The 27,295-nt window shown below is 32.4% G+C and overlaps 2 protein-coding genes across 6 annotated transcripts; one reads left to right on the top strand and one right to left on the bottom strand.

Annotated features, from left to right (window-relative positions):
- Positions 1-3,459: 3,459 nt before the first annotated feature.
- Positions 3,460-12,505, top strand: LOC110637283 (uncharacterized). Its single transcript, XM_021787320.2, has 7 exons — positions 3,460-3,841; positions 4,032-4,189; positions 4,890-5,138; positions 7,675-7,809; positions 8,506-8,688; positions 11,430-11,591; positions 11,891-12,505. Exons 1-7 carry the CDS (start codon positions 3,544-3,546, stop codon positions 12,311-12,313), a joined length of 1,608 nt encoding a protein of 535 aa, XP_021643012.2. The 5' UTR covers positions 3,460-3,543; the 3' UTR covers positions 12,314-12,505.
- A 564-nt stretch (positions 12,506-13,069) lies between these two features.
- Positions 13,070-25,207, bottom strand: LOC110637268 (LRR receptor-like serine/threonine-protein kinase FEI 1). Of its 5 annotated transcripts, none has more exons than XM_058140363.1 (15): positions 25,013-25,207; positions 24,314-24,395; positions 23,522-23,748; positions 22,873-23,008; positions 21,841-21,912; positions 21,659-21,730; positions 20,353-20,424; positions 19,249-19,320; positions 19,051-19,122; positions 18,784-18,881; positions 18,299-18,466; positions 17,850-18,182; positions 15,443-15,688; positions 14,909-15,042; positions 13,070-13,811 (listed from the first exon to the last, which is right to left on the bottom strand). In XM_058140363.1, the coding sequence occupies exons 3-15, from the start codon at positions 23,616-23,618 to the stop codon at positions 13,581-13,583; spliced, it is 1,803 nt and encodes a 600-aa protein (XP_057996346.1). In that variant the 5' UTR covers positions 23,619-23,748; positions 24,314-24,395; positions 25,013-25,207; the 3' UTR covers positions 13,070-13,580. The 5 variants fall into 5 exon arrangements, with proteins under 5 accessions (XP_057996346.1, XP_057996347.1, XP_057996350.1 ...); XM_058140364.1 differs by having other exon boundaries at positions 25,007-25,204; XM_058140367.1 differs by having other exon boundaries at positions 18,299-18,454; positions 25,007-25,203.
- Between the last annotated feature and the right edge of the window lie 2,088 nt (positions 25,208-27,295).

Below are 27,295 nucleotides of genomic sequence, written 5' to 3'. Positions count from 1 at the left end.
AATTTTACTAAAATAAAAAGATTAAATAATAATATTATTCAAAATATAATAATTAATTAATTAATTTCACTAAAATAGAAGGATTAAATAGTAGTTTAATTTCATGATTAACTAAAAATTTGATAAAGAAACTAAAGAGTTTAATATAAACAAAATATAGAACTAAATAATGTAATTTTTAAAACAAAAATGCTACATAGCTCAAATTGAGCTAGTTTAAAATGACAAATTGGTAATTAAATTGAAATTTATTACCATTTTACCCTTTTAATATATGAGCCATTTATGGTGACTTGTGAGCCATCTAGCTCATTTATAAGCTACTTGACTATAAAATCTCTTCATTCAATATATACTCACCAAACAATATTTTCCAATGTCAAATTAAGATGTTAGCAGCTGTTGGAATTCTAAAAATTAATGTTATGGGAAACATACAAATTTAGAGATATTGTACACTATAAGTTATTAAATATAATATATTTGTTATAAGATAAGAAATATTAATTTTTAATGATAAGTTATACAATAAGTTATATTTAATTTTTTAACTTGAAATATTATATAAATTTGATATATATTAATTAAAATGAAGTAAATAACATTTCAAAAATGAAATTAAATATTATAACAATAAATATTGATATTAAAGTAAGTATCATATTACAATTGATTTGAAATTTGATAGTGGTGTTAGAGTGATAATGATGGCAGTAGTGGGTTAGTGTAGGTAGGGTGACGGTCAAACTAGTTATATATATAAAATATTAAAATATGATATAAATTTTAATATATATATATTTTTTTAAATTCATATATACGCCATAAACACTCAAATCACCACGGTCTACAATCACCACTATTATCGTTATTTAAATTATTTACTTACAAATTATATGGATATAGATAGATATAAATGTAAAAATAAATATTACTTGACAAGATATGCACTTTTAACAAATAAAATATATATTTTCGAAAAAATATTTTATATATATATATACAAACACACACATTAGAGCTTGTATGATATATATATTTCATGCAATAAAATATTGGATGAGGGCAAGTAGCTTGACGTGCATAGAAGCACGCATCTCAGCATGGTTCAAGGTTCAAGCCCTCTCTATGTTAGATGTTATTTTTTTTTTCCATTTATAAGCACACCTAATACAATACGTTCTTTATATATATATATATATATTCGTTGATTTGAAAAGTGAATGAGGGCTAATAGCCCGATTGCACATGCTCCCAAGCATAAGGTAAAGGTTTCAGGGTTCGAATCTTTCATTTGCCCTTTTTTTTATTTATGATTCTTTATAATTATTTTCATTAAAAAATATAATATTAAACTGTAATAATTGAAAGTATTTTTAAACCCTAATTAACACTTTTCCTTAAAATTATAATACAACAAATGTTTAGATTTAAAATTATAAGATATATATAAATCATTTATTTATATACATATAATTTTATAGTATTAACACCACTTCACTACTATTAGAATAATCACCTATACAACGATCAATAGTTAAATCAGCACTACCGCTATAATCACCATGTGTACAATATTACCACCATTATTATCATTAAATCATTATTTTTAATTTAAATATAAAGGGAGATAGTCAAAGATTTTTAAAGAATGATAGAAATAAAATGAATTATTGATAGAGATATTAAGATTATTATATATATATATATATATATATATATATATATATATATATATATATATATATATATATATATAGAGGGAGATAAAGATAAAGATGTGGACAGAAATATATAGAAATGCATAAATCCTCTACCTTATGCTTTGGAGCATATGCCAATTGGACTATTAGCTCTCGTCCGATAAATTTTTGTATACACACACACACAAGTACACAAGAGTTATTTCAAAATCAACACATATTAATTTATACATTTCTATATATCTCTCTCCACATTTTATCTCTCTCTCCCTCTATTTATCTTTATATATACCATAATCTTAATATCTCTGTCTATAACTCTTTTTATTTCTATCATTCTCTAAATATTTTTAACTAGCTCCCTCTATATTTAAATTAAAAATAATGATTTAATGATGATAATCATGGTAATATTGTACACGTGGTTATTGTAGCAGTGATATTGATTTAACGATTAGTCGTTGTATAGGTGATTATTCTAATAGTAAAGTGGTGCTAATACTGTAAAATTAGGTGTATATAAATAAATAATTTATATATATCTTATAATTTTAAATCCAAAAATTTGTTATATTATAATTTTAAGGAAAAATGTTAATTAGGATTTAAAAATACTTACAATCATCATAATTTAATATTATATTTTTAATGAAAATAAATATAAAGAATGACAAAAGAATAAATAAGGGACAAATGGAGGGATCGAACTCTAAAACTCTATCTTATGCTTGGGAGCATGTGCCAATCGGACTATTAGCCCTCATCCACTTTTTAAATCAACGAAAATATATATATACATATATAAAGAAAGTATTGTGTTAGGTGCGCTTATAAATAGAAAAAAAATGACATTTGACGTAAGGAAGGCTCGAACCCTAAACCACGTTAGAATGCGTACTTTTATGCCAGAAGGGCTACTTACCCTCATTTAATATTTTATTACATAAAATATATATATATATATATATATATATATATATATATATATATATATATATTATACAAGCTCTAATGTGTATATATATTATTTTTTCAAAAAATATAAATTTTATTTGTTAAAATTGTATATCATGTCTAGTAATATTTATTTTTACATTTATATCTAATTATTCTCTGCAATATAATTCATTATGCTAGGTCATCACTACTGCATGTAGTAGCTCATATGTGCATGCATTAATGCAATAGACACACTTCTCGAATCATCAGTTCTTGAATGGTGTGCATGGCTACAAGCAATAATAGCTTGTTGCATGCACGCTTTCATTTGCATGAGCCATGAAATGAGCTATCTCACCAACTCCAAGCTTTGAAATTATTTTTAAACTGTTTCATCTCTTTCTTTTGAAGATATAATAATAAAATTATATACATTAGTACTATTTGAGCTAGCTCAAATTGAGCTATTTAGCAGTGCTCTTTTTAAAATAAGTTCATTTCGTTAAAATTTATCATTAAGAGAGTGTTTGGTATAAGGTCAACAAGGGATAATTATTACTTCTATAATTTTTAATCATCATTAATATTGTTTACCTACTTAAAATAGAATAATTAACTTTTTATCTCATTAATATTTATATTTTATTAAGAGATTAAATATTAATTTGAAAACCTCAATTAATAATTACTCTTTAAAAAAAATTAAAAATTATAAGAATAGCGTTTAATCCCGACTTTTTTAACAATTTTCCAAACACACCCTGAATAATAATTTTTCCTTGAATTTAAAAAGCACGTGGATAATTCAGGTTGCTAGGTTAATTTTCATGTGCAGTTAGTCACCCGTATGCTGAGGCGCTTCAGTTCTCTGTAAGAATTTGCCTTAGAGGTCCTTAGCGACATGAACCTCTCCGTTGCTTTTCTGCCCCTATCTCTCCCGCTTCCACACAGCAATCACACTATCTCTCGCTTCCACGCCAATGCCCCAATACTTCACCCTCCATCCAAACTCTCCGCCCGCCATAATCTCATCACCACCCGTTCTTCCGCCGCCGACCACCCTCTCACCTTTCTCCGAATTGCTGCTACTTCTGCCATCCTATTCTTGGGCTTAACGGTTGGTGTCTCCCAGGCAGCAGCTTCCACTCCTTTTCTCCATCCTCTGCCCTCTAAGTCGCCGGAAATTTCAGTCACTCAAGGTAGTAAATCAATTCTTGCCATTAAGAGAAATGTTATAGTTATTTGATTTTTTTTCCGGGATAGTTGAATGAGAAATAGGAGAATTCTTATTATCTATCTGATTATTTTTGTTTAAATTATAAATACTTTGCTTGTGTTGAGATTTTGTTGGTTGGGAAGTGAATGCTTGGTGTAATATTATGAACTCAGATGGTGATGATGCTGATGACAATTCTAAAAATGTGCAAAGACCTGAAGAGGAGGAATTGAATGCTGCATTTGAAACTTGGAAGTCAAAAACTTATGCCTTGTCTGTTCCTCTTACAATTGTTGCTCTACGCGGTTCCATCCCTCCTTCGTGGGTAAAGGTCAGCAACTATATACTAGTTTAAGCTTTTCTGGCTGTTTCTATTTTTTGAATTGACATCAGCATCCTTCTTTGCTATCTCCTTATCAAGCTAGTGCAAGCTTGCTGAGAAGTGTTTGTCCAATCCTGGTAGTATAACTGTTTAAACCCGCTGCATGGAGTAACTGAGCTCTGAGGGGTGAAAGAATTTCTGGCTGTTTCTATTTTTTGAATTGACATCAGTATCCTTCTTTGCTATCTCCTTATCAAGCTAGTGCAAGCTTGCTGAGAAGTGTCTGTCCAATCCTGGTAGTATAACTGTTTAAACCCGCTGCATGGAGTAACTAAGCTCTGAGGGGTGAAATTTATCATCAAGGATAGTGCTCAAGCATGCCTCGGATGGGATGTTCTTTTTCACTCTTTTTGGTTTCTATTTGGTTCTAAATAAAATGATAGGTTTTAAGAATTGTTTTCTGTTCTCTTCATCTTATTCTTTTCGGTTGTTGTATAACTTAATATAGGATAGAAACTCTGATATTCTTGGTGTTACTACCATGGTATAATTGCACTTGGAAATTGTTATGTTACTAACTTACCATATTAAAAAGGGTTTGCTTCTCACAACAGCTGTTATAATCTAGTAATTGCTATTCTCTTTTTAAATATGATGTCCAACTTTTGACATCTCATTGCTTGAGCTTAAATCTTCTTTTAACATGTAGGATTTCACACAATCTCAAGGAAGGAGATTAAGACTTCGGACAAAGTTCCTTGGAAGTCTTGACAACATCTTTTCTGACTTATCAATATCCTTTAACAAACGCAATGTTGGTCCTGCATCTGTTCTGGCTGCTGATATTGTTAGTATTGGTGACTCCTGGCTTGGTTTTGCCATTAGAAAAGCTATAGTTGAGCCCATAAGAGGGGTAGAAGACCAGGACTGGTTTAAAGCTTTGAGTGACAAATGGAAGGTAAGACTACAACAGTCTTTAAAGTTCATACCTTTTGCTTGTTTTACATTTTTTAACATCCTTATGTTATAAATCTGACTCTAGAATACTTCAGACTTCATGAAATTGTAGGAAAACTAAATCTTTTTCATGGTATGTGCAAATGACCAGTAACAGTTTGTGGGATTTATAGAAATAAAAGCAGACTAACTCAACTTAGTCATACCAAAGGGTAACATATAATATAAAACTGTTTAGGATGGTGGGGACTATACTGGATGAAAGATTATTATCCCAAATTCATGAGGTGGTAACATGTAATTGTTGAGGTAAATGAAACTGAAGAAAATAATAATTGTGAGGTATGAAGGTTTGATTGATCACTTTCTTAAGGCAATAATGCCTCCAAGTTTAAAATAAAGCTTGCAAACTCTCAAATAGAATTTTGGTAAAAGGAAAACAAAAGAAGGAAGAGTTAATGGGAATTTCATATTTCTATCTATAAAGACTAATAGTTGTATCAAAAAAGATCACCTGTAGCACACATACCTGTCTTAGACAGTTGTCTTTGAAGAAATGAAATTAAAAAGAATAACTGCCTCTAGCAATTTTCTTCTACCAATTTCCAAGAAGTATAGTGCCAAGTGCCAATTTGTTGATTATAATATACTATTATTATGTTTGGTATTGCGCACGTGGTGCTGCTTGAGGTCGCCTTCTTGGCACATGCTTATAAACACCATTTTAAGTTCCTTTCATTCCAATGTAGGATTCTTTTATTCCAAACATTACTAGCTAGACTACAAGTAGGGCCATCTCTCTCTCTCTCTCTCTTTCTCTCTCACAATTTCACTTTATTTTGCTGCATGCTAATAAGCCAAGCTGGTATCCTTCACATTTTAGGGCATACTGTTTTGTGTTCCTAAATATCTCATTTCTGGTTGATTGAATTGTCTTCATTGCCTGTGATTATGTTACTGTGGCTGATTAATAGTTTGATTGTGTAGAACCTTCTGCTACATGCTATGGATGCAAAGCACATGCTTTTTTTTCCCTTTATGTTCTTAATTTAGATGTTTAGCCATTATTTCTTTCTTGATCTCAATCAGTCTTAACCGCGTTCGATCCTCAATTTTATCATAACCTAGCCCATCTCAAAGAATGGGTAAATAGATTTACCTGCATGAATGTATTGCAGTTTTAGTAATGTTAACAGGGATTCTACAGTTTATTCAGGTTTCTCTGAGGCTATTTGATGGGAAAATTAATTTGGGTATAATGAAAGGATTTTTTATATTTGAATTGGACTCAAAACTTTCCCCAAAAATAGAGGAAAATAACAAGATTCTAACTTTTCTCCTAGAAGTCCTTATGCTTGAACTGAAGATTTCTGTCAGCATCACACTTAGGATTGAGTTGCACTACTTGCACAGTAATTCTAAGTGAGGTGATTTCTGGAAATTCTATCAAATCTTGTTGATTGATAAGAAAACAATACAAGTATATTTTATTATATTTCATAGACTCAAAGTAACTCAAAACTATTAACTAATTGAAATCCTAACTAGTCCCAGTACTGTGAGGATTTGTGCTTCTACAAAATTAAAAGGATATGCAAAGAAGAAAAAAATTAACAAGTCCAGAAAACAACAAGCCAGCCCACTCCAGAAAACATTATTGAAAATGTCATTCTAGAAACTCATGATACTAGTGAAATTTCTCTTGATACATATCTTGTGGTGGATTGTTTATCATATATTTTACACCGCTGAGGTGAAACTAGAAACTAATAGAATACTCACTCATAAAATTTTTTAAAAAAATGACTACTATGTTCTATTGTTAATGGTCTCCTCTTTTCTCCATAAATTGCCACTATTCTTACCTCTCATCTTACAAAGTTTCAAATGCCTGCATGGGTATCTTATGCCATAAGTGATGCTTGACAACCCAGGAAACTTAGAAGTTGCAAAAGCTCTATTGAAAAGTTTGGCTCAAAATTAATTTTCATTAATATTTTTTAGTGTTGACTGTTGAGCTTCAAATATATGAGTGACAAAAAGGTTGTTGGCTAGTTTCTTATCTCCTCATTCCTCTCCAATTTATGAAAATTGCTGTCCATCTATATTGGCTAATTTAAACTATTTGATTAACATTTGTATTACTAAAAGCAAACAATGTAACAGTTGAAAAATCTTTTGTAGAAGGATTGATTTGGTTTTCATTTTGCACTTACATGTTGAAAAGCTTGGACTCCTCCAATTTCCATGTTGGGCTGGTATTTGATTGCTAGGAACTAACATTTTTTATGATATGCTATTACAAGTGTTCCAAAAGACATTGGTATGCAACTATTGCTACTCCCAAAGTTAAGAAGTACTGGTAAGATGCCATGCATTATTAAACATTGATTTTAATTGGGATATGCTAATAATTGCTAATATAGGATATTTCCTTGAGGTCCTACTGTATTTTCCCATGCTTAAAATGATATTATCATTTGGTTGTTCCTGCTTCTCCATAGGGTTTCCTTGATCCTCCACTAAACATGTCTCAGGTATACCTACGCAGGAACTGTGAGGGGATAATTGATCCAAATGGTGAAATATGGGCTGCTCCATATCGATGGGGCTGTTTGGTGATAGCTTACAAGAAAAGTAAATTTCAGAAGAATAAATTGGCTCCGATTGAGGTAACTTTATATGTATTTATATTCCTTTTTTTTTTTCCTCCTATGTAGTTACATAGATAAATGGCATGCCCTGAAAATGCCTATAAAGAAATAGGTCTGTTAGTATATTTCTGATCTGTGACTTTTCATGGGCAATTTAGATATGTAGCTGAGGCCTTTTCCCTTTTTGTAGAAGAAAAGACAAATTGATAGAAGAAATGACTTTTGCCCTTAAATTTAACTGGCTTGCATATGCTTGCTAAATGATGCATGTTATCAGGTGAACTGGTGGAAACATGTTTTATGATGGAGTGCTCATTTCTTGCCAACTTGTTTGTTACATTTCATTTCGGATGTCTTATCACCTATGATGTTTTTCCAGTACTAATTTTAAACACATGCTAAATTTGTGAACTTTAATACCCCTGATTGTAATATATGAAAGGAAAAAGATGAGGGTAGTTAAGGGAACCATAGGCATTTTCACAATCAACTGGAACATTAATGTAGCAATTATATGTCTGTTTGAGATGTTGAAATAACAGAGTGACAGAGTGACTGACAGTTTGGGACAGAGGAGGTAGTTAGACATGTTGACATGTTTTGGCCATTATAAAATTTACTTATGCTTCTATATCTTCTGTAGGTAGTTCATTAAGAAAGTCATCTGGTATAAAAAAAATTTCCAATTAAGGTAACCAGCAACCACTATTACAGGATTGGGCAGATCTGTGGCAGCCTAAGCTCACAGGGAGGATTTCTATGGTTGACTCTCCTAGAGAGGTGGTTGGTACTGTTTTGAAGTATATGGGAGCATCATACAACACAAAGAACATTGAATTGGAAGTTAATGGCGGGAGAAATGCAGTCCAAAAGAATCTTGCATTACTTGGAAAACAGGTATTTTGATTTGATTATTTCATTTCATACTTCCTTTTGTAAATAAAAATAGAAGTTGCAATGCATTTCCAACTAGTAGGCAACTCCAAGGATTAAAGTTTGAACATCAAGAAAGGGAAAAATTTTGGTGAGCAGGGTGGTTTATATTAAGCTTCTGCATTTTGGTAATTTTCCATGAGTTGAATGTGGAAACAAGAAAGTGATGGGAGGTTTCTTAGCTAAAATCTGATGAGGGTTTTGGGTCTTGAGAATTTGGTGTTTAGAATGTACAAACATAAGTTGGGTGGGGATTATCATTTTGATTCCTTTCTCTTTCACACAAGGTTTCTAAAAGTATGGCATATGACATACTGACGGCATGTAATGGCTAGACTCATAGTCAATGCCACCCGCTTACGAGTCCTTGTAAACTTTACTTCAAAGGATATTCCTTTTCTCTCTCTTCAATGAAACATAGGATTAGTGTCATTTCATAATTCATTTCTTGGAAGGCAAAAGACTTGGGGATCTTTTCATTGGATTGGGGAAACAGTTGCTGGTATTTTCATTTCCCCTAAATTTTATAATGCAATTGGGTCTTGATTCATTTTTTATTTGTCTTGGCTTTTATGTCAATAAGTGTTGAGCCCTAACTCTAAACCTAACACACTGAGTTAGGGTTAAAACCATAAGTTGACATATTTTTTTTTCCTCATTCCCATTTTGTTTTAACATTTGATTCATTCTATTGACAACTAAAGCCAGCTTAAATAGAATGCTATACATATAAAATAACTAGACACAAATATCTTGCTTGTTCAATAATAGAAGTACAAAAATTTTAAGATTGTAAAAAAAAAATGGAGGAACAAGCCATAAAATGACCAAAAGAAAATAGATTGTGACAAAAAGACGGAGAGAAAAAAGACCGTTATTTGAGAAAACTTTGACTATGAATTAGCTTGGTGCTGTTATGATCCAGAGTTGTAGATCTTGTTATAGGGCGATTGATTGGATAATCTTCAAGTTCTGCAAAGAGCTTCTCCTTTTGTGATTTCCTGCCTTTTCTACCTATCTTGCTTAATTGGTGTTTGGGGCTCATTAAGACAGAACCCCTCGATCTCCAAGATAAACTTTATTTTTTGGAATGTGCCTTACGTTTTTTCATTCCATATCTTCCATAAATGCAGGCCACTCCAATAACAGTAACACAACTCCCTAAAGACTAGGACTACATCTCAGTATCCCTCTTTTATAACTTACATGGAATGCTAACAACAACTGACATGGTCAGCCAGTGTGACCAACAAAGAAAATAAAATTAAGAAAAAAAAAGCCACAATAAATAACAGAAGTTACTGCTAAACAAACTAACATCTGCTAACAAACAAACAAACATCTATTAACAACTATTGCACTACCAGCTGCTTTAACTATCAAGTTGAAGTTTGACCCTTCCTGACTTTCCTGCCATAAGTAACCCTTTTGTAAACCAACTCAGCCTCATTTTCTTGCACACTTGGAGCTGAAGATTTTATCATAACAGGTACTGTGGGTATCAGTGTCAAATATCATAAAATGACAACTTCGACAAAAAGCTCTAGAAACTAGCTTTTCCAATGAGCTGCACTTTTCGCCTAGGTGTTTGTTCATAAGCGTAACAAAACTGGGTATGTGAATTATACTAAAACATGCATTTAAAAGTCTCTTTTTCTCTCTCTCTCTCTCTCAAAAGAAACTTTTAAGTGGCTAGTTTTTATACTACAGATTCCAGTATTAGTTCCTATGAAATGTTCCATTTGAGGGGGATAGGTGTCTTAATTGACTTAACTCTGTTATGTGTGTGTGTTTCAACAGAGTGACAAGTTATTTAGACTTGTATAACTCATTTCATTGGAAAACGTTTTTTTAATGAAACAAATGACCTTGTTGCAATTTTGTCAAAAGCGCTGGGCACCCCTAAGGCGAGAAGGTCTTTCATTGCTCAAGGTGCTATGCACTTGACCGAGCGAAGTGAGGCATTAATTTATTCTAAAATAATAAATAATTAAATATACAATGTAAAAATGTCTAACATATTATACAATCAATAAATTGCCAACTTTCATATTCATATTTCATAATATATTATATATTTTAAGCTTTAAGATCAAAAGCATTATTATAATAACACAATGTTAAAGCAAAAATCATAAAGCACATAATATAATTTAAAATTCTAGATGCATTATTCAATTTCTTTCATTATGTCATGCAAATTCAAAATCTTAATTCTCTAGTCATCGTGTGGATGCCAAAAGGTGAAAACAAATCAGATTAGTTTTTTTGTTTCTCAACTTTTCTTTTTTTTTTTTTTAAAAAAATTCTTTCCTTTTCCTCGCCTGGTGACACTTAGCTTGGGCACCTAGGCGGCACCTAGATGAAGGCACCTCGCTTGGAGGCTTCCCAGGCAAGGTGCCTGAATTTCGCGCCTCTTGACAACACTGCCTTGTTGGTGATGTAATCTAAACAAGTGAACAAGTCGAACGAATAATCAACTTATAAAATAATACCACTAAGCAATCCAATAGGAATTTATACACACAATTGAAATGATTGCAAAAAAGAAATAAAGTAATAACATGAATTTTGAAAAATAAATAAATAAATAACACACATTGTCATGAAAAAAGTATTATAAAAGCCCGAAAGTTTTGTTGTTATAAATGTTGGATGTTCGGGGAAATATTATTATAATTTCCATTTTCATTGGCTATTTGTAGGTCCGATTATTTGATAGCACGCACTACCTGAAAGCATTTGCAGTGGGAGATGTATGGGTTGCTGTTGGTTGGAGTAGTGATGTTCTTCCTGTTGCCAAGCGCATGTCTAATGTTGCAGTTGTAGTCCCCAAGTCCGGAGCTAGCTTATGGGCTGATCTCTGGGTATATCCTGATTTATCTAAATATGAAGTTGATAATCACTTTTTCTTCACCTTCATGTTGGTGTTTCTCGGTTGAATATCTAATGCATCATCTGCTGACTATAACCATGTGCTTACTAGAATGGGAAATGGTAGAGCCGTAGCTGCAGTGCAGTCTATGCCTGTTATGCCCTCTCATGCTATTGACAATCCATATATGCCTTGGAGTTGAACCTTCACCAATCCTGAATTAGAACTACTAGTAAATTGTAATTGGTAATGTATGCTTAGTTAGACAATTAAGTCGTATTCTTGGTGCAGGCAATCCCAGCCGCCTCAAGACTTGAAACAAACCAAATTGGAGGGCGAGTCAGAGGACCATCTCCATTAATCCATCAATGGATAGAGTTCTGCTTGCAAGCTGCAAGAGCACTACCTTTCAAGCAGGAGGTAGTCGCTGGAGCAACTCCGTCTGCCCTTGAGAGTACAACAGTTGAAATCCCTAAAGAGCTCACCAGAGGTAAGCCAAAATTGGACACAAATCTTATAGCTGGAGTACCACCACCTGAAATTTTGACTAGGTGTGAATTCTTGGAGCCATTGTCTGATGCTACATTGTCAGAGTACAAGTGGCTGCTTGCCGGTATGGAGAAGCCTGGTCCTACTTTTATCCATAGAATACATCATTACATCTCATCAACAATTCAATCTTTTGGGCTAAAACCGCATTCAAAGGTAACATAAATCTGCATAAAGCTCTTTACGTCGGCCATTTAAGATCATGGAAGCAACTTCCAAAGTGCAAAGATGAGGTTGTGAAGGTCTGATTCATATTTGCTGGCACATGGTGTAGATACTGTATTATGCGGTCTTGTAAAAACACAAGTGATCAAGTATTTTTTTTTTTTTATAATGAAAAATGTTAATTTGAGAATTTATTTGTTTTCCTTGGCATGAATTTCAAACAAGAAAATTAGAAGAGACAAAGGCCATAAAAATAGAGAAAAACCCAAGAACAAGAAAAATCATCTTCATAAATAAAATTAATTTCTTTTTCAAACCCCGTTTTATAATCTAACTTATGAGCTACTTAGTTTCTGCCGTTCAAACCCTGATAAAAGGAGGCAACACATTACGCTATGAGAACAAAAAATGTTCGATGTTCCCTTCAACAACTGGACATAAGCGGGAGCAGCCACTGAACCAGTTCTGGAGTGATTCTAATTTGAGATTCAGAATTAAAAATGATAACAGGACAGGTTAGAAAACGAGATTACTTCCTTGTTCCTGCTCCGTTTGATGCCTTCGCAGGTTTACTCTTAACGAGTTTCCTAAGGTGCGTCCCTCTCCCTTGTACCTATGAGTATTTATCTTCCTTTAAAAAAAAAAAGCCTTTTTTCAACTAGAAAACAAAATGAAAATATCACATTCGCACTAACGTGTTGATGTATATGATAGGCAGACAAGGAGATTAAGTTGGTTTTAAAGATACAACCAGCATTCCACACAACAAAAGAGAAGACACCAATTATTGCAATGAACATATTTTACAAAAATGGTTAAAACCGAAAAAAAAAAAAATCCTTGGCAAAGACACATAGATATCCTCAATTTATACAAATTGCATATACACTTAATTTGAGAGACAAATGCTTAGGGGATTACAACCAAAAACAAAAGAAGGAAAAAGAAAAGGGCTTAAACCAAAAAAAAAAAAAAAAAACCCAAAGGATGGATGAACGAATGACCTGTCCCACAAGAGGAAACATCGATCCATTTTGAACAGTTTCCATACATCGATTCAAAACGTGCAGATCCTAACGTAGGAAAATTCCACTTGGTGACTAATCAATTGCTAAAGGTCTCTGACAGACAAATGAAGTGGTGAGCCTTAAAACTTGTCATAAATCTGCAGAAAGAATGAATGAATAAAATCAAGATACAAAACTGCCGCAGATTCTAGGCCCCTTCCACTTGCTTGCTCATTCCTTCTCTAATAGAAGCTGCTGAGTCAACATGTGTCATTGTCACCAGATGAATCATAGAAGTCACTGGGGCATGGTGTCATAACTTCAGATTCAAGCAACTGAACTACCCTGTGCATGGTGGGTCGATCCTCTGGGCTTGAAGAGACACATTGGGTGGCAATTGAAAGCAGCGCATCAAGGCTTTCTATTTGTACGCCCTCACAATTGGGATCAACAATATCTCGTTGCCTATTCTCCGTGCCCAAAAAATTTAACTGCAGAAAAGGAAATAGATTGAATAAAAAATGGCATCCCTTTGACTGCATGGGTGTCTCCATTTCAGGTGACTGTTGGCAGTTGATGCAATAACTTGCTTGGAAAGTTTACTTTGTGAAATTAGAAATAGCCTGAAGCCAGAGTCTAGGGGAGTAAATGAACCAAGCAGAGTAGAGCTCTTCAGTGTTCAGCCTCGGCTTGGTTCTCCCTCACCCAAGGTTGAACTTGACTCGGACTCGTAGTTATTAAATGCCACAATGCACACCAGGGCACAAAGAAGTCCTGGAGCCCAGGTGCAGGCACACACCCTAGAAAGAAAATAATAATAGTATAACGAAGTGTATACCCAGCCTGTTCACAAGTTCACCAAACCCACTAGTTCACTTACAACCCTAAAGGCAAGCATTTGACGACAGAGAGAAATAAGAGACAAGTCCATTGCTTGAGGTGTTTTCAGAAAATACTAATCCAACATGATTGGACCCACGGTTCCCCTAGAAATTTGTCGTGCTTCTAGTCAGTAACTATAATCAATCATAGAAGTAGACAGTACTAGCTAAAATTTAACACAAAGGAAATTGTTGAAAGAAATAATGAATTGGGTCAACGTAGAGTGGGAATACGCTAAAAAAAATGGACATGTTTATTGCACTGAAATTTTAGAAGACAAAATCCTTATAAATATTATCAAAATTGGATTATATTTTAAGATTTAGCTCGTTGTTAGTCTACTAGCGTTTAATCATACATTCTATACATTACACATAAACTATTAGCAGATTAGAACTGTCCCTCACGAATTAACTCTCAGCAGCCTTTTGAACTATCCCTCATGAAACAACTGGGAGCTTAAAACAATATATATAGTTATGTACTGCAGCATAAAATAAACTGAGCATGCAAAGACTAGACTATGTTAAGAATTTGGCTATTTTTCTGTTCACTGATGTTGGAATTTTTTTCTTTTTTAATAACAAGTCAGATTTCCTTGATAGCATTAAACAAAGCAATACCAAATTCTAGTAAAGACGCAGAAAAAAAGAAATTTATTTAACCAAAACCAGAATTTTTAACATGCACAGGGAAGAGGACCTACCCAACCAACAATGTTAAGGCCCTTCTCAATGAATGATGCATCTGTGGGTCGCTTTCCACTTAATACTTCAAGCACCAAGACCCCAAAACTATAAACATCAGTCTTTTCAGTTGCTCTACCACTCTGCATGTATTCTGCAAATGAAGTGAAACAAACTCAGAATGTATTATTATATTTTAAGGTTTAGATGAAATTAATGTATGGTATTTCAAATTGATATAAAAAGACTGGCCAGCTTAAGAACAATCAGACCACTTGTTATTTGCCTAGGTTGTAAGCTAAAGACACCGAACCTTTTAAGCACTGTCAAGCATTATAAATTATTAGGATCAGGTCATGAAAACAATAGGCCTTCTCATGGAATTACGAGATAGGCATAGCAAATTTATTATCGAAACCTAATTTATATAAGCTAAAAAAGATATTGGCTGCAAGTGTGAGTTTAATGTCATCATCATTTAAAAAAAGCAAAAAAAAAAAAATCCCAAGAGTTTGGGTCAAGTAAAAAACATAGATCAAGCGTAAAAACCTCACCAGGAGCTAGATAACCAAATGTTCCTGCAACAGTTGTTGTAATGTGTGATTCTTCATCCTCTAACAGTTTGGCAAGTCCAAAGTCAGATACACGGGCCTCCAAATTGGCATCAAGCAAAATGTTGCTTGACTTTATGTCACGGTGTATGATCCTAGGGGAACAGTCATGATGCAGGTAGGCCAGTCCTTTTGCTGCTCCCATAATGATATTCAGACGTGCATCCCAGTCCAGTTGCTCAGATCTTTCTGCACAAGTCATCATAACAAGTTATCGTTTCTCTTTATTTTTTCCCTTCATGAAGCAAATTTAAAGAAAGCATAAAGGAGGACATTGTTCAAGTCAAAAGGGAAAATTTATAACCAAAACAAAACCTAAAAACTACTTCGAACCTAACCCACACCTTTACTCAATCAGCCAATGCCTAGAGCAGAATGTGCCCAAGAATTTCAATATTACCAACTTTCCCAATCAACATAGATTGAGATCTGGATCACCACAATAATACTCTCTCATGCCCTTGCCAAAGATAACAGTAGCCACAACAAAAACAATACTAGCAACAGCAAACCTGAAGGGCTCATATATCACAATCACATCCTATCATCTGAGCATGTGAAATCAAACAAAAGGCAGCATCAAATGGGATGAGGATCAACCAATAAATCAAATCATTAAATATTTCATAGTTTATAGGGCTTAAATGTAGAAACAAACCACCATGAAGAACAGAAAATAGCTGATGCAAATAATGCTAGAGCTATTTTGCTAAAAATTGCCATGGGTAATACTTCCATGAGTCGGCTACCACAGCTCTTTAGTTGAGAGCACCAGAACTTTGAAAGTGCAAGATTGCATGGAAGCTGTCACACATTAGCCAATGCTAAGGACAGAATGTGCCCAAGAATTTCAGTGATGCCATTTCCTTTTCTTTTCCAATCCAAATGGATTAAGAAGTTAATCAGCAAGAGAATAATGAAATAGATTTAACAAGAGAAATAGAGAAAAATGAAAACGAGAGAACTAAGATATCTCAAAGGACTGATTTTCTAGTTATACAACTATCAAAAACTACCAGCAGTAAGCTATAGAATTAATTTATGAAATGTGACTGTAAAATGAGTGTTACAGCTCCGTATACAGAATCCTAATAGAATTCGGTCTTGATCAAAATAAGATTGGAATCCTGATTTTAAAACTGCTACAGTTTGTGAACAGGGATGCAATACAATAACCCAAACAGTAAAAAATTATAATATTTTGTTGGTGCATCACTAGGTCATGCTCTTCCCAAAGAAAACAGCAGCCATAGAAAAAGACGTAACCCTAAGACCTATGAGTTCATAGATCATAATCACATGACGACATCTAAGCATATAAGGTTCAGTTCATAGTTATTAACGGCACGCCTCAAGCTCCAGGCTCCAACCCTTGAGCCTCTATAGAAAAAAGGCGCGCGACATTCACCAAGTCCCTCCCCTTATGCGCCTAAGTGTGCGCCTTGCTTCAGGTGCAAGGCTCTAGAAAGGCACGCCTTCTTTATTTCCACCTTCGGCGAGCACTTCCATTGACAAAAAGCACTACAACTCAACTAGAAATTTATCGATCTAGAAGTTTTTAAAATTAGTATTGCTCGTGATAACTAGTCACCAAAATCTCATCAAACTACCACACTCAAGATCCCAAATCCCCCATATTTCCACTTTCAACACTACTACTCGTTATCTTTTTCAAAAAAAAGAAATGTTGCATCTACACCTATTTTAAGATCTATACCAATCTAACTCGAGAATTAAATAATACCCCTTTAGTTCTTAAAGATGAGGAAGATGACGAAGATATTGATTTTGAAGATGAGTATTAAGGACGAAGGTGTAGAAGAAAAGGAAGAAGATTATGATGCTACTCTTGATGAAGATTGAAGAGTATTTATTTTATGATTGCTTGACTTTAATTTTGAAACATTAAAAGACTATTCAAGTTTTAACATATTACTACTTCAATGCTTATTAGTTATTATTATTTTTAGTTTTATATTATTTGAAGTTTGATAGAATATTCACATTTATTTGAGTTTGAATTTTATTTTTGTACCTCACCTTGCTCAGGTGCAAGGGTGCGCCTTGCGCCTTTAATAAATATGGTTCAGACTTTAGACAAATTAATTCCTTTCAATGAAAATTTAAAAAAAAAAAAAGAAAATCAAATAAAAATCAAAGAGCACCAAGCAGGATTATGATCCAAGTCTCCCAACATATAACATCACTCTTCTAATTGTCATATTAATTACCATATCTGTTTGCTAGGTCCTGTCCAGAATATGTCAAAATTAAGAGGGCTAACATGCTTATGAGCATTGGAACTGATAAGAGGCACATAAATGCAGGTCACAAATTCCAATATACTTACCGTGGAGTGCTTCATCAAGACTGCCACCAGCGAGGAAATCATAAATTAACAACTTCGAGGTAGTAGAATTGCAATAACCTCGCAAGTTCACCAAGTACCGATGTTTTATGCTTCCTAGAATCTCAAGTTCCCTCTCAAAGAAACGATCAAAACCCTCATTCATCCTTAAAATTCTTTTCAAGGCAAATACATTGCCATCATCCATAGCAAGCTTGTACACTTTTCCAAAGCCACCACAACCTATGATATGTTCCTCATTCAAGTTCTCTAATTTCTTAATTATGTCTTTTGATGAGTATGGCAAGTCCCCATGAAACATTACAATTGAAGCACCTGGAGCAACAAGATCAAATAAATCAAAATGGTTGAGTTTTAGGAACTTATAATGCATAGATGTAAATAGGAAAGAGAGAGATCACAAAGATATTTCCTGTAGTTAAGAATAGTACCTCCACTGACATCCATTGCAATGCCATCACTTTCACTTTTACCAAACTTCTTATAAAGAAAGCAACCCCAAAAACACATAAGTGCCACCAGAAGGAGTGCACCAATAGTTGCCGAAGCACTAATAAACAGTCTTCCTGAGTATTTCTTCTTTCCACCTTGATTTTGGGCTAAAAATGGTGCAATGTTAATTAATCTCCACTAAGATAACGTGTAAAGGACCAGATAACATACACAATATTCTGTCTGATACAAATTTATGTTTTAAAGCGTCTTCAAAAACTTCAGAGAGTCAGATTTTAGCTCTTTACATGGTTAAGTTCATGTCATGAGCCATATGATACTTAAATGCCCATGTTTTTAAGCATTCTAAAGGCGGATGATGCACAGTATCCAGAATTGTGGATATTATACCTGGCAAGTAGAGATGCCAATGTGAATTATATATATTTATCGAAGAATCAATTTATCATGCTTGCAATTTCACCTGATTGAGGAGATTGTGAATTAGTTGAAGGTCCTCCACTTTCATCTTTACAATTCATATTGATCTGCCTCCCGCACAAGCCACGATTCCCAGCGAAACTATAAGAGTAAATGCCTAAATTCATTAGCACTGAACTTTGAATTATGGGGAAATTACTACAATAGTCAAACTATAACCATAATAAAGTACTGCTTATAGTGCGTCTCAAGGTAATTAGATCACCACTAAATGACCAAAAATCCATTAAACATGAAAGGTTGGACTTACGAGCTTTCTGTAAAGTTGATAAGCACACCATCAGATGGTATTGGTCCAACAAGAAAATTGTTTGATACATTGCTTCCAAAATTCACCAAGATCGTATTAATAAGCATCAGATTTGAAGTAAAAATTTATATTTCCAATATAATACAAGAATATTATTAAAAAAAAAAACACTGATGAGAAGGAAACAGTGATACTCACAAAGTAATGAGTTTATTTAACTTCCCAATAGATGATGGGATTGACCCACTGAGAGAGTTGCTTGAGATATCCCTACAGAATTGAGGAACAGAATACCAATGAGTATCATCATTTACCAATATATTAATTTGGATAATCAAAGCAAGAAAATATAATTAAATAATTTCTCCCTCACTTGGGAATCTGAAATCATTATTTGGCATTTATGGAAAATTAGTAACTACATGACAGCTAATATTCTTTGGATCTTTGATCTTTCTAACAAATAACTCAATCCTAGTAGAATCTTTGTTTTTCTTCTATTTATTTTCTTTGCCATTAGCAACATTGCTAATGTAAGGCATGAATTTATTTTACATCATTTTATAGAAACAGAACAAAGTAAGTTGGTGTAAACCAAGCAGCTTGATTTCCTTACTATCTCCCGCTAGGATGAAGTAACTATCATGATAGTACTCAATTGCTGTCTATATAAAATGCAAGTAGAAAACCTACTAAATCCCATCTTATCCCCTAACAGCTTCGGGAAAGGAACTAGGTCACAACTTTTACTTAAACTATAAGGCTTGCAGTTCATAATGTTAGCACCTAGACAGATACAATATTCTTCCTAGGATTAAATTGGGAAATATTATTCAGGTTCAAGAAGGACTGAACAGGAATATAAACCACAGCGATGATGTAGATTAATAGGCACAGCTGGTCCAGAAAACTAATTTCTCCGAAAGGTTAAAATCAACGCTATAACCCTCATGAAAGATTAGGCCCATTCAACCCATTTCTGTTTTCTATATTTGATGGAGGATTAAATGTGACACAAGAATTATGAACTTCAATAATCGACTCCACTCTTGATATAATAGGAAAAAAAATAATTATTAAAAAAAAAGAACTCAACAAACTACACCATTGATTGAAATTGAAACATAAACATCACAATCTCATTTCTGAATGAAAGATACACAATGTAGACATAGGCATCTACATACTAGAAGACAGGATTTTAAATTTCTATGCGAACTTGCAAAATAAAAAGCATCACACGTTTAAGTTGAATACTCAGTATCATTAAAATAATAAAATTCACCATAAGGAAAGACTCACAAATATTGAAGCTCTGACAAGTTTCCTAGTTCACCTGGAATTAGCCCACTTAAGTAGTTACCCTGCAAGTATCTGTAGAAGACATATTTATCATTTACTTTGCAATCCATTTAGGAGTAAAAATGTAAATAAGATATAGAATTATAGATCGACCATCAAAGATGGAATAAAGGGTGCCAAGTGCCAACTCTATAATTACAAAGAAAAGGTAACTTCACTTTATACAAAGCTAACTACATACATCAAGTTAATCTATAATTTTTACGTATTACACTATCTTAATACAAACCAAATGCAAACTCTCTTTATTGGAAAGAGTTTCTATTTGTAGATGACAAATTCTTAAGGAAAAGAAATTGATGGTGCCGCTACTAATATTGGGGCTAAAAAATTGTCTAAGAAACTAAGAAAAATGTTTGATATTTGGATTATCCTAATATATATATATATATATATATATATATATATATATATATATATATATATATATATATATATATAATGCTAATCTCTTGCTTTTCACCAAAAAATTAACCAAGTTGCCCTTCAATTGAAATTAAAGGATCCAAGGGCATGTTTAACAGGCCATTTGCAATTATGGATACTTAAATTGGTTATTAGCTTTTTTGATGTTTTTCACATGTAGATTTTCTTTAGATGGATCAATTCTTTAGATGGAGATTAAGTTCCTGAACATGGATGAACTTTTTTAGATGATGAATTTGAAATACCTACCAATAAGAAGTGATTTTCAATATATTCTAAAATTTAGCTAAAGGATTCCGCAAACCCCCACCCTCCCCCCTGTTTCTACAAGTCCAAATCCTTGTTTAATTGAACTAAAAACTCAGACATGAATCCTGTTATTTCAAATGTTCTGTCCAAGTGATAACTCATGGATTTTCAGAAAGAATACATTTCCTCATGTATGATTCAGTGTTTGTTATTATCAATCTTTAGTTTAGGGACTTCTCATTAACGGCCATGTATTATGAAGAAAACCCAAAAAGGAAAACATACAATCTTCATGGGTAGGTGAAGTATGCACATGAACAAAAACAAAAAAAAAAAAAAAAAGTTTTAGAAAAATAGTTAAACTAATATGCAATGTCTTTCGACATTAACATGCAAGTCTAGTAATAGAGCAAGTTGTATTTGTGTACTCGAGGAAATTTTGCTTTACAGTTCATAAAGGATTTTTTTCTTTTCTGAAAACCATATTAGGTCTCAAGCATCAATTCAGTACGACTAAAACAGCACATTGTTTGGTCTGGACTACTGTACTTTTGCCATCAGAGATACTTACATTCCCTGCAACTCCGTGCAATTTCCCAATTCTGAAGGAATTGTTCCATAAAAGTTGTTGTTGTATAGAGCTCTAAAAACACATCAACATATTAAAATGAATCAGAAATGGCACCTTGCCTTCTAATTCAGCTAATAAGCAACAAAATACTAAGAAAAACATGAAACTCTAAAGTCACATACAAAATCTTCAAGTGCTCTATCTTCCCAATGTCAGGAGATATAGGTCCACTTAATTTGTGATTCTTCAGACTCCTGGAAGAAGTGATTTAGAAAAATCAAACAAATGCACAATGTTAAATTCAATACAGGAGGCAATTGCACATAATATGTTCATTTCCACATATTCCAAGGTATTTATCATATTGCATCATGAAAAAGACTTCGAGGGCTATGAGAGTGCATCTCTATGTGAGAGTGTGAATATAGACACGCACATGCATATATTGTATGAGAGTTACAGATCATTTTACTCTACCGCATAGGGCTCCTTTTCAAGCAAACGAAAAATAGGCCTAAACATATCTATAGAGGTATATGAAACCACAAACCACCAAAAGACAAACAGAATTTTTCCTTTAGGTTTTTTTCTTTATCATATCACAGTACAGCCACCTAATAGAGGAATATACACGCATCTAGGCATTATCAAGGTAACAACAGATTATGACAGCAACAAACCTTCAGGTGTTAACAACTACAATGCAAACAAGCAGCACATGTGCCTTTAATTAATTTGTGCAAAAGAATACCGAAGAAGCAAATTAAAAGTGCCAGCCACTCAGCCTTATGGCACAGGCTTCATCTACATGACTTTAAAGAAACTAGCTAAATTAATTTGGAAAAATTCATTAACAAGATCTTTTACTATCTATGATTAAAAGTAATTTACTGGAAGAAACATTGAGAAACACAAAAATTAGTCTTTTCTAGTCTTTACAAGACAAAGGGTGAGCCCAACAATGCCACAATATACTTCATGTAATAAATGAAGACAATATTTTTCAAGGCCATTAAAAGGTAATGCAACAGAAGAAGTTCCTTGTTATCTTCCACTGATTACAAATTCCCTTTAAAAAAATGTGTTCTGTAAAAAAAAAAAAAAAAAAGGTGCTGAAATCCAACAAAAAAAAAACTTACCTTCTAGCGGCATATTGACAAGAGGGTTAACTAAAGCAATTATAGCAAGCAAACCAATTGTGGGGAAGAACTCACACATATATAACTCTCTTGGTTTTCTGATCACAGGTCACACCTCTCCAATTACATGGGTCAGGATCCTCAGGTCTCCATAGGGGAAGGATACCATCTGAACTAACAATAGCATTCCTGAAGTTTAGAAGTGCCTCACCTACAAAATCAGAAAGTGAGTGCATTCTATTTATATCACACATGCACTTGAACATATGCATTTTCACACACAAGCAACGAGAAGAATCCACAAGGAATGGAACATAGATTCTGCAAAATCTAAAGGCTATGAAAAACATGGATGTTGGAAACAACGCCTAACATATCCCAGAAAGAAAACACACTCAAGGGCTGAACTACTAAGATGCTTACAACCATGCAGAACCCATTAATCATTGTTAATCACAAATCTAATGGAGAAAACTCCATTAATTGATGAAGAAATGAAATAATTGAAAGAGCAATCCACACTATTTCCCATAAGAGACCAGTTAAATGGTAACTCCCATCAAAGTTTGGTGGCAAGACATACAATATATTGTACAATTAAAAAAAAAATCCACTATACAAGCAAAGAATTAGATCTAAAATCAGCCACTCAACACTTTGACATAATCATTAAATTGGTGGCTAGAGCAGAATACAGGAGAAAAAAAAATCAAATATTACATACCATCAGGATTGATAGCTCTACTTTTGTTTAGAAGGATATAGAACAGTAGAATGTGAAAAAGCCACGGCCCTTGACATCTCCTCAGATAGATGGCCATTATGGCATTGGTAAAGCATAATACAGCTACTACAAATCATCTGACAGACCAAAGTCCAAAATGCTTCCCTTGTAACATATATTTATCTGGTTGATGATACCATATGGCAGCCAAAAATGAAAAAATTTGCCTGCGAGAAATAGAGTGTCGTCATACCAACAGCATCATGAAGAAAACATGACACAACATGAGGAAAAAAGTTTTCTAAACTTTTAAGTTTTAACTCCCAACTTAAATTCTTAGGTTTCAAGCATATATATCAAAATACATATCTAGCTGAAAACATGCATAAGAAAACTCTTCACTTCAATCAAACTTTTCTTTCATTTTGGCGACATTCTTGCAAGCTTTAAAAATAAATGGTTTTTCTACCCTTTGGCAGATTTTTAATAAATTCTAATTATCACAATAGAACGCATTAAATTTACACAAGAACCCAAGGCACAAAGTTGAGGAAGAAAATAAATAATGCTTTAGTAACAATCCAGATAAACCCATTAATACTTGTACCCAGATGCTAAGTGTTAGTTATTACGTATTAAGGGCAAGAGACATCAAGTTTGTAACAGCCCAAATTAACCATACACAACCTACAAAACCATCCCAATCCTTATTCACCCAGCTATACAATCAAAATTACAGAACTACAAGCAACCACTTAAAACAATAACATCACTTCACATTGGAAACTTTACCAGACATGAAATCTACACTGGTCAGGACAATCTACGAGAAAAGTTGGCTCTTATAATCCAATGTCATCCGTCAGCTACAACACTGAAACAGCATCAAAGTGCCGCACAGTAAGTTAGTTCAGATAAATGCATTTTTTATTTAAATTCCATATCAAGAAGAAATTTAAATACACACACACACACACACAACTAAAATATGCAAAAAAAAAAAAGAAAAAGAAAAAGAAAAAGAAAATCTAAACCATCGAGTACCAAAACTACTCCGATGTTTAGTCACATTAAAGAAAAAGAAAAAGAAAATATAAACCACAAATACCAAAACTACTCCGATGTTTAATCACATTACCATTAAGCTCAAAAATTTTCACAAAAAATAAAAAATAAACACTCAGATTTTGAACGACTACAAGCAAAAACACTCGAAATCTAACACTACCCATCAATGGAATTGCTCTAAAAAGTCAGAATATTTACACTTGTTCACACCTTGACCGACTATTCCCTTCCCCCACCCCCCCCCCCCCCAAAAAAAAAAAAGCTCGAAAATACACTAAAAGTTGAAAATTAAAAAAAAAAAAAAAAGAGGAAAAAAATTAAACCTGATTTTAGGAAATTTTAGCTCAGCAAGAAAATGTGTGTTCAATCTTTTATAAAAAAGAAAAGGAAAATTAGAAGAATTAAGAGCAGACGCACACATACAGAACTTAGATTCGATCTGTGAAGCAAAAAGAAGACAGCAAGCTGTAAATTGATACCAAACAGAAGAAAACAAAATAAAAACCAAAACCGCCTCTCTCTAATATTCTTTCTATCACAGATTTCCTCACGGATTTTTCTTTTTTAGAGAGAGAGAGAGAGAGAGAGAGAGAGAGAGACTGTGTGTGTGTGTGCGCTAGTGAGTAATGGATGCCTGGCATTAAAAGGGGCATCAGCCCAACCAATCACAGCAAAGTGGCTTCGCACTCGTGATCTAGACCTACCGCACGTGCCAACCGACGCTGGTTGCTGAGTTCTTTTTTTATTTTTTAAACGTTGCTGGGTTAATTGGGTGGAAAAGAAAATTATGGATTAAAAAAAATTAAAACTAAGCTAAAATTGTCAAAAAAAAATAGCTAATCAAGCTAAAAATTCAAAAAAAAATCTAGCACTAATTCTTTAAATTACATAATATTATTTAATATTAATAAAATTATTTATGAGTTAGGATATTTATAAGTATTTTTTTAATAAGATTTATAATAAGATTATTAATTATTATTTATTGTAAATTAAAAAATATAAAAATAATTTGATTAGTTTATAAATACTCTCATTAATCATGTTTTTATATTTGTTAATTAAGTTTTTCTAATAATTGGATCACCCAATGAAAATTAAAGATAGATGTTTTAACATAAATAAATGATTATAACAATTAAATATAATTATTGTAAAATTGATAAGAAAAAATAATTAAAAGATATGATAATTATAATATAACAATTAAAAAATAATAAATTTTTGAAATAGTTAAAATTTAGAATTTAATATTATACTTTATTATAAAATATAATGTTGATAATAAATTTTATTTTTATGATATGCAAATCACGTCCTTATATCACTTATACTTCTTCTTTTATTTATAACTCTTCTAACCTAACTTATACTTCTAAAAAAAATAAATAAATAAAAGAATAAAAAAATTAAGTAATTTTAAATCAATTAAGAGAGAATAATAAAATTCTATGCTTCTTGATTTAAAAGTCTAATATATATATTTATTGATTTAAGCTTCAAATCCATACTTTAAAAAAAGAGCAATTTTGATGAGATATAAAATATTCATAACCCGTAAAAGAGTACTCAATGGGTATTATCACTAGATGTATGGGAGAGCAGTTTTCGGTTAAAATCGAAAAATTAAATCGAATTGAGTCAATTCAGTTCAATTGATTCGGTTTTAAAATTTAATTGGTTCGATTCTATCTATAATTTTTGATAATTTTGGTTAATCGGTTCGGTTCGATTATTTTCATAAAAAAAATCAAACCGAACCGAAATTATTAATATATATATCAAGGAAATCAAAGAAAACCGAATCGAACCCTAAGATTTAGGTTTGATGGGTTTAAAACCGAACCGAACCCAGTTAGAAATCAAATGCTCAATTTATAAATTTCGATTTGATCGGTTTAAAATCGAACCGAACCAATATTTATCTATTTGGTTCAGTTTAATTTTCTCTTTTTAATCGATTTGGTTCGATTTTTAAAATTTTTAATTTTCAATTTTATCGGTTCAGTTCGATTTGAAACCAAACCGATCATTTGCACACCCCTAACTAGATGTGATTCTTTTGTGACCATTGATCTGTAAGTCTAAACCTGTAAAATTATAAGATCTTTTACATATTCAGATAATCATTAGGTTTAAACAATCAATTTTAATATAACAATATTTTTAAATTAAATAATCGCTATAAATAATAATACAACATAAAATTTATTAATTATCAAGAAATATCATCAATCAACCATAGAATTAAATTTCCTGTGTGTTAAATATTACATACAAAACATTATTACAAACTATGCCACTTACCTCAACCAAGTCACTAATTTTTTTACCCGACTTTAAGGTCATGTAAAAAGTTAAAAAATGGAAAAGAGAATTATCACCAATCTTGAGTTACATATATATATATATATTCTTTTTTTTTTTTTATTCATCCAAATTGTAAATATATAATTAATATTAATTATTATAAAATTATTTACGTATTAAATATATACTAAAATATGGGAATAGGTTATATAGTATTCAAATTAGAATAGGACGCTTATTGCGAAAATTATGCTAAAAATATTAAAATTCTTTAATCAATAATATTTTTTATTAATTAAATAATTTTAGGATATTCTTATTTTATTTAAAAATATTAATTTTAAAAGTTAATTAAATTTAGTTAAATTATAATAAAAAATTAAATTAAATTAAATA

This window comes from Hevea brasiliensis, chromosome 18 (assembly GCF_030052815.1).
Source record: "Hevea brasiliensis isolate MT/VB/25A 57/8 chromosome 18, ASM3005281v1, whole genome shotgun sequence".
Classification (NCBI taxonomy): domain Eukaryota; kingdom Viridiplantae; phylum Streptophyta; class Magnoliopsida; order Malpighiales; family Euphorbiaceae; genus Hevea; species Hevea brasiliensis.
This window is presented reverse-complemented; position numbering and strand designations above follow the sequence as displayed.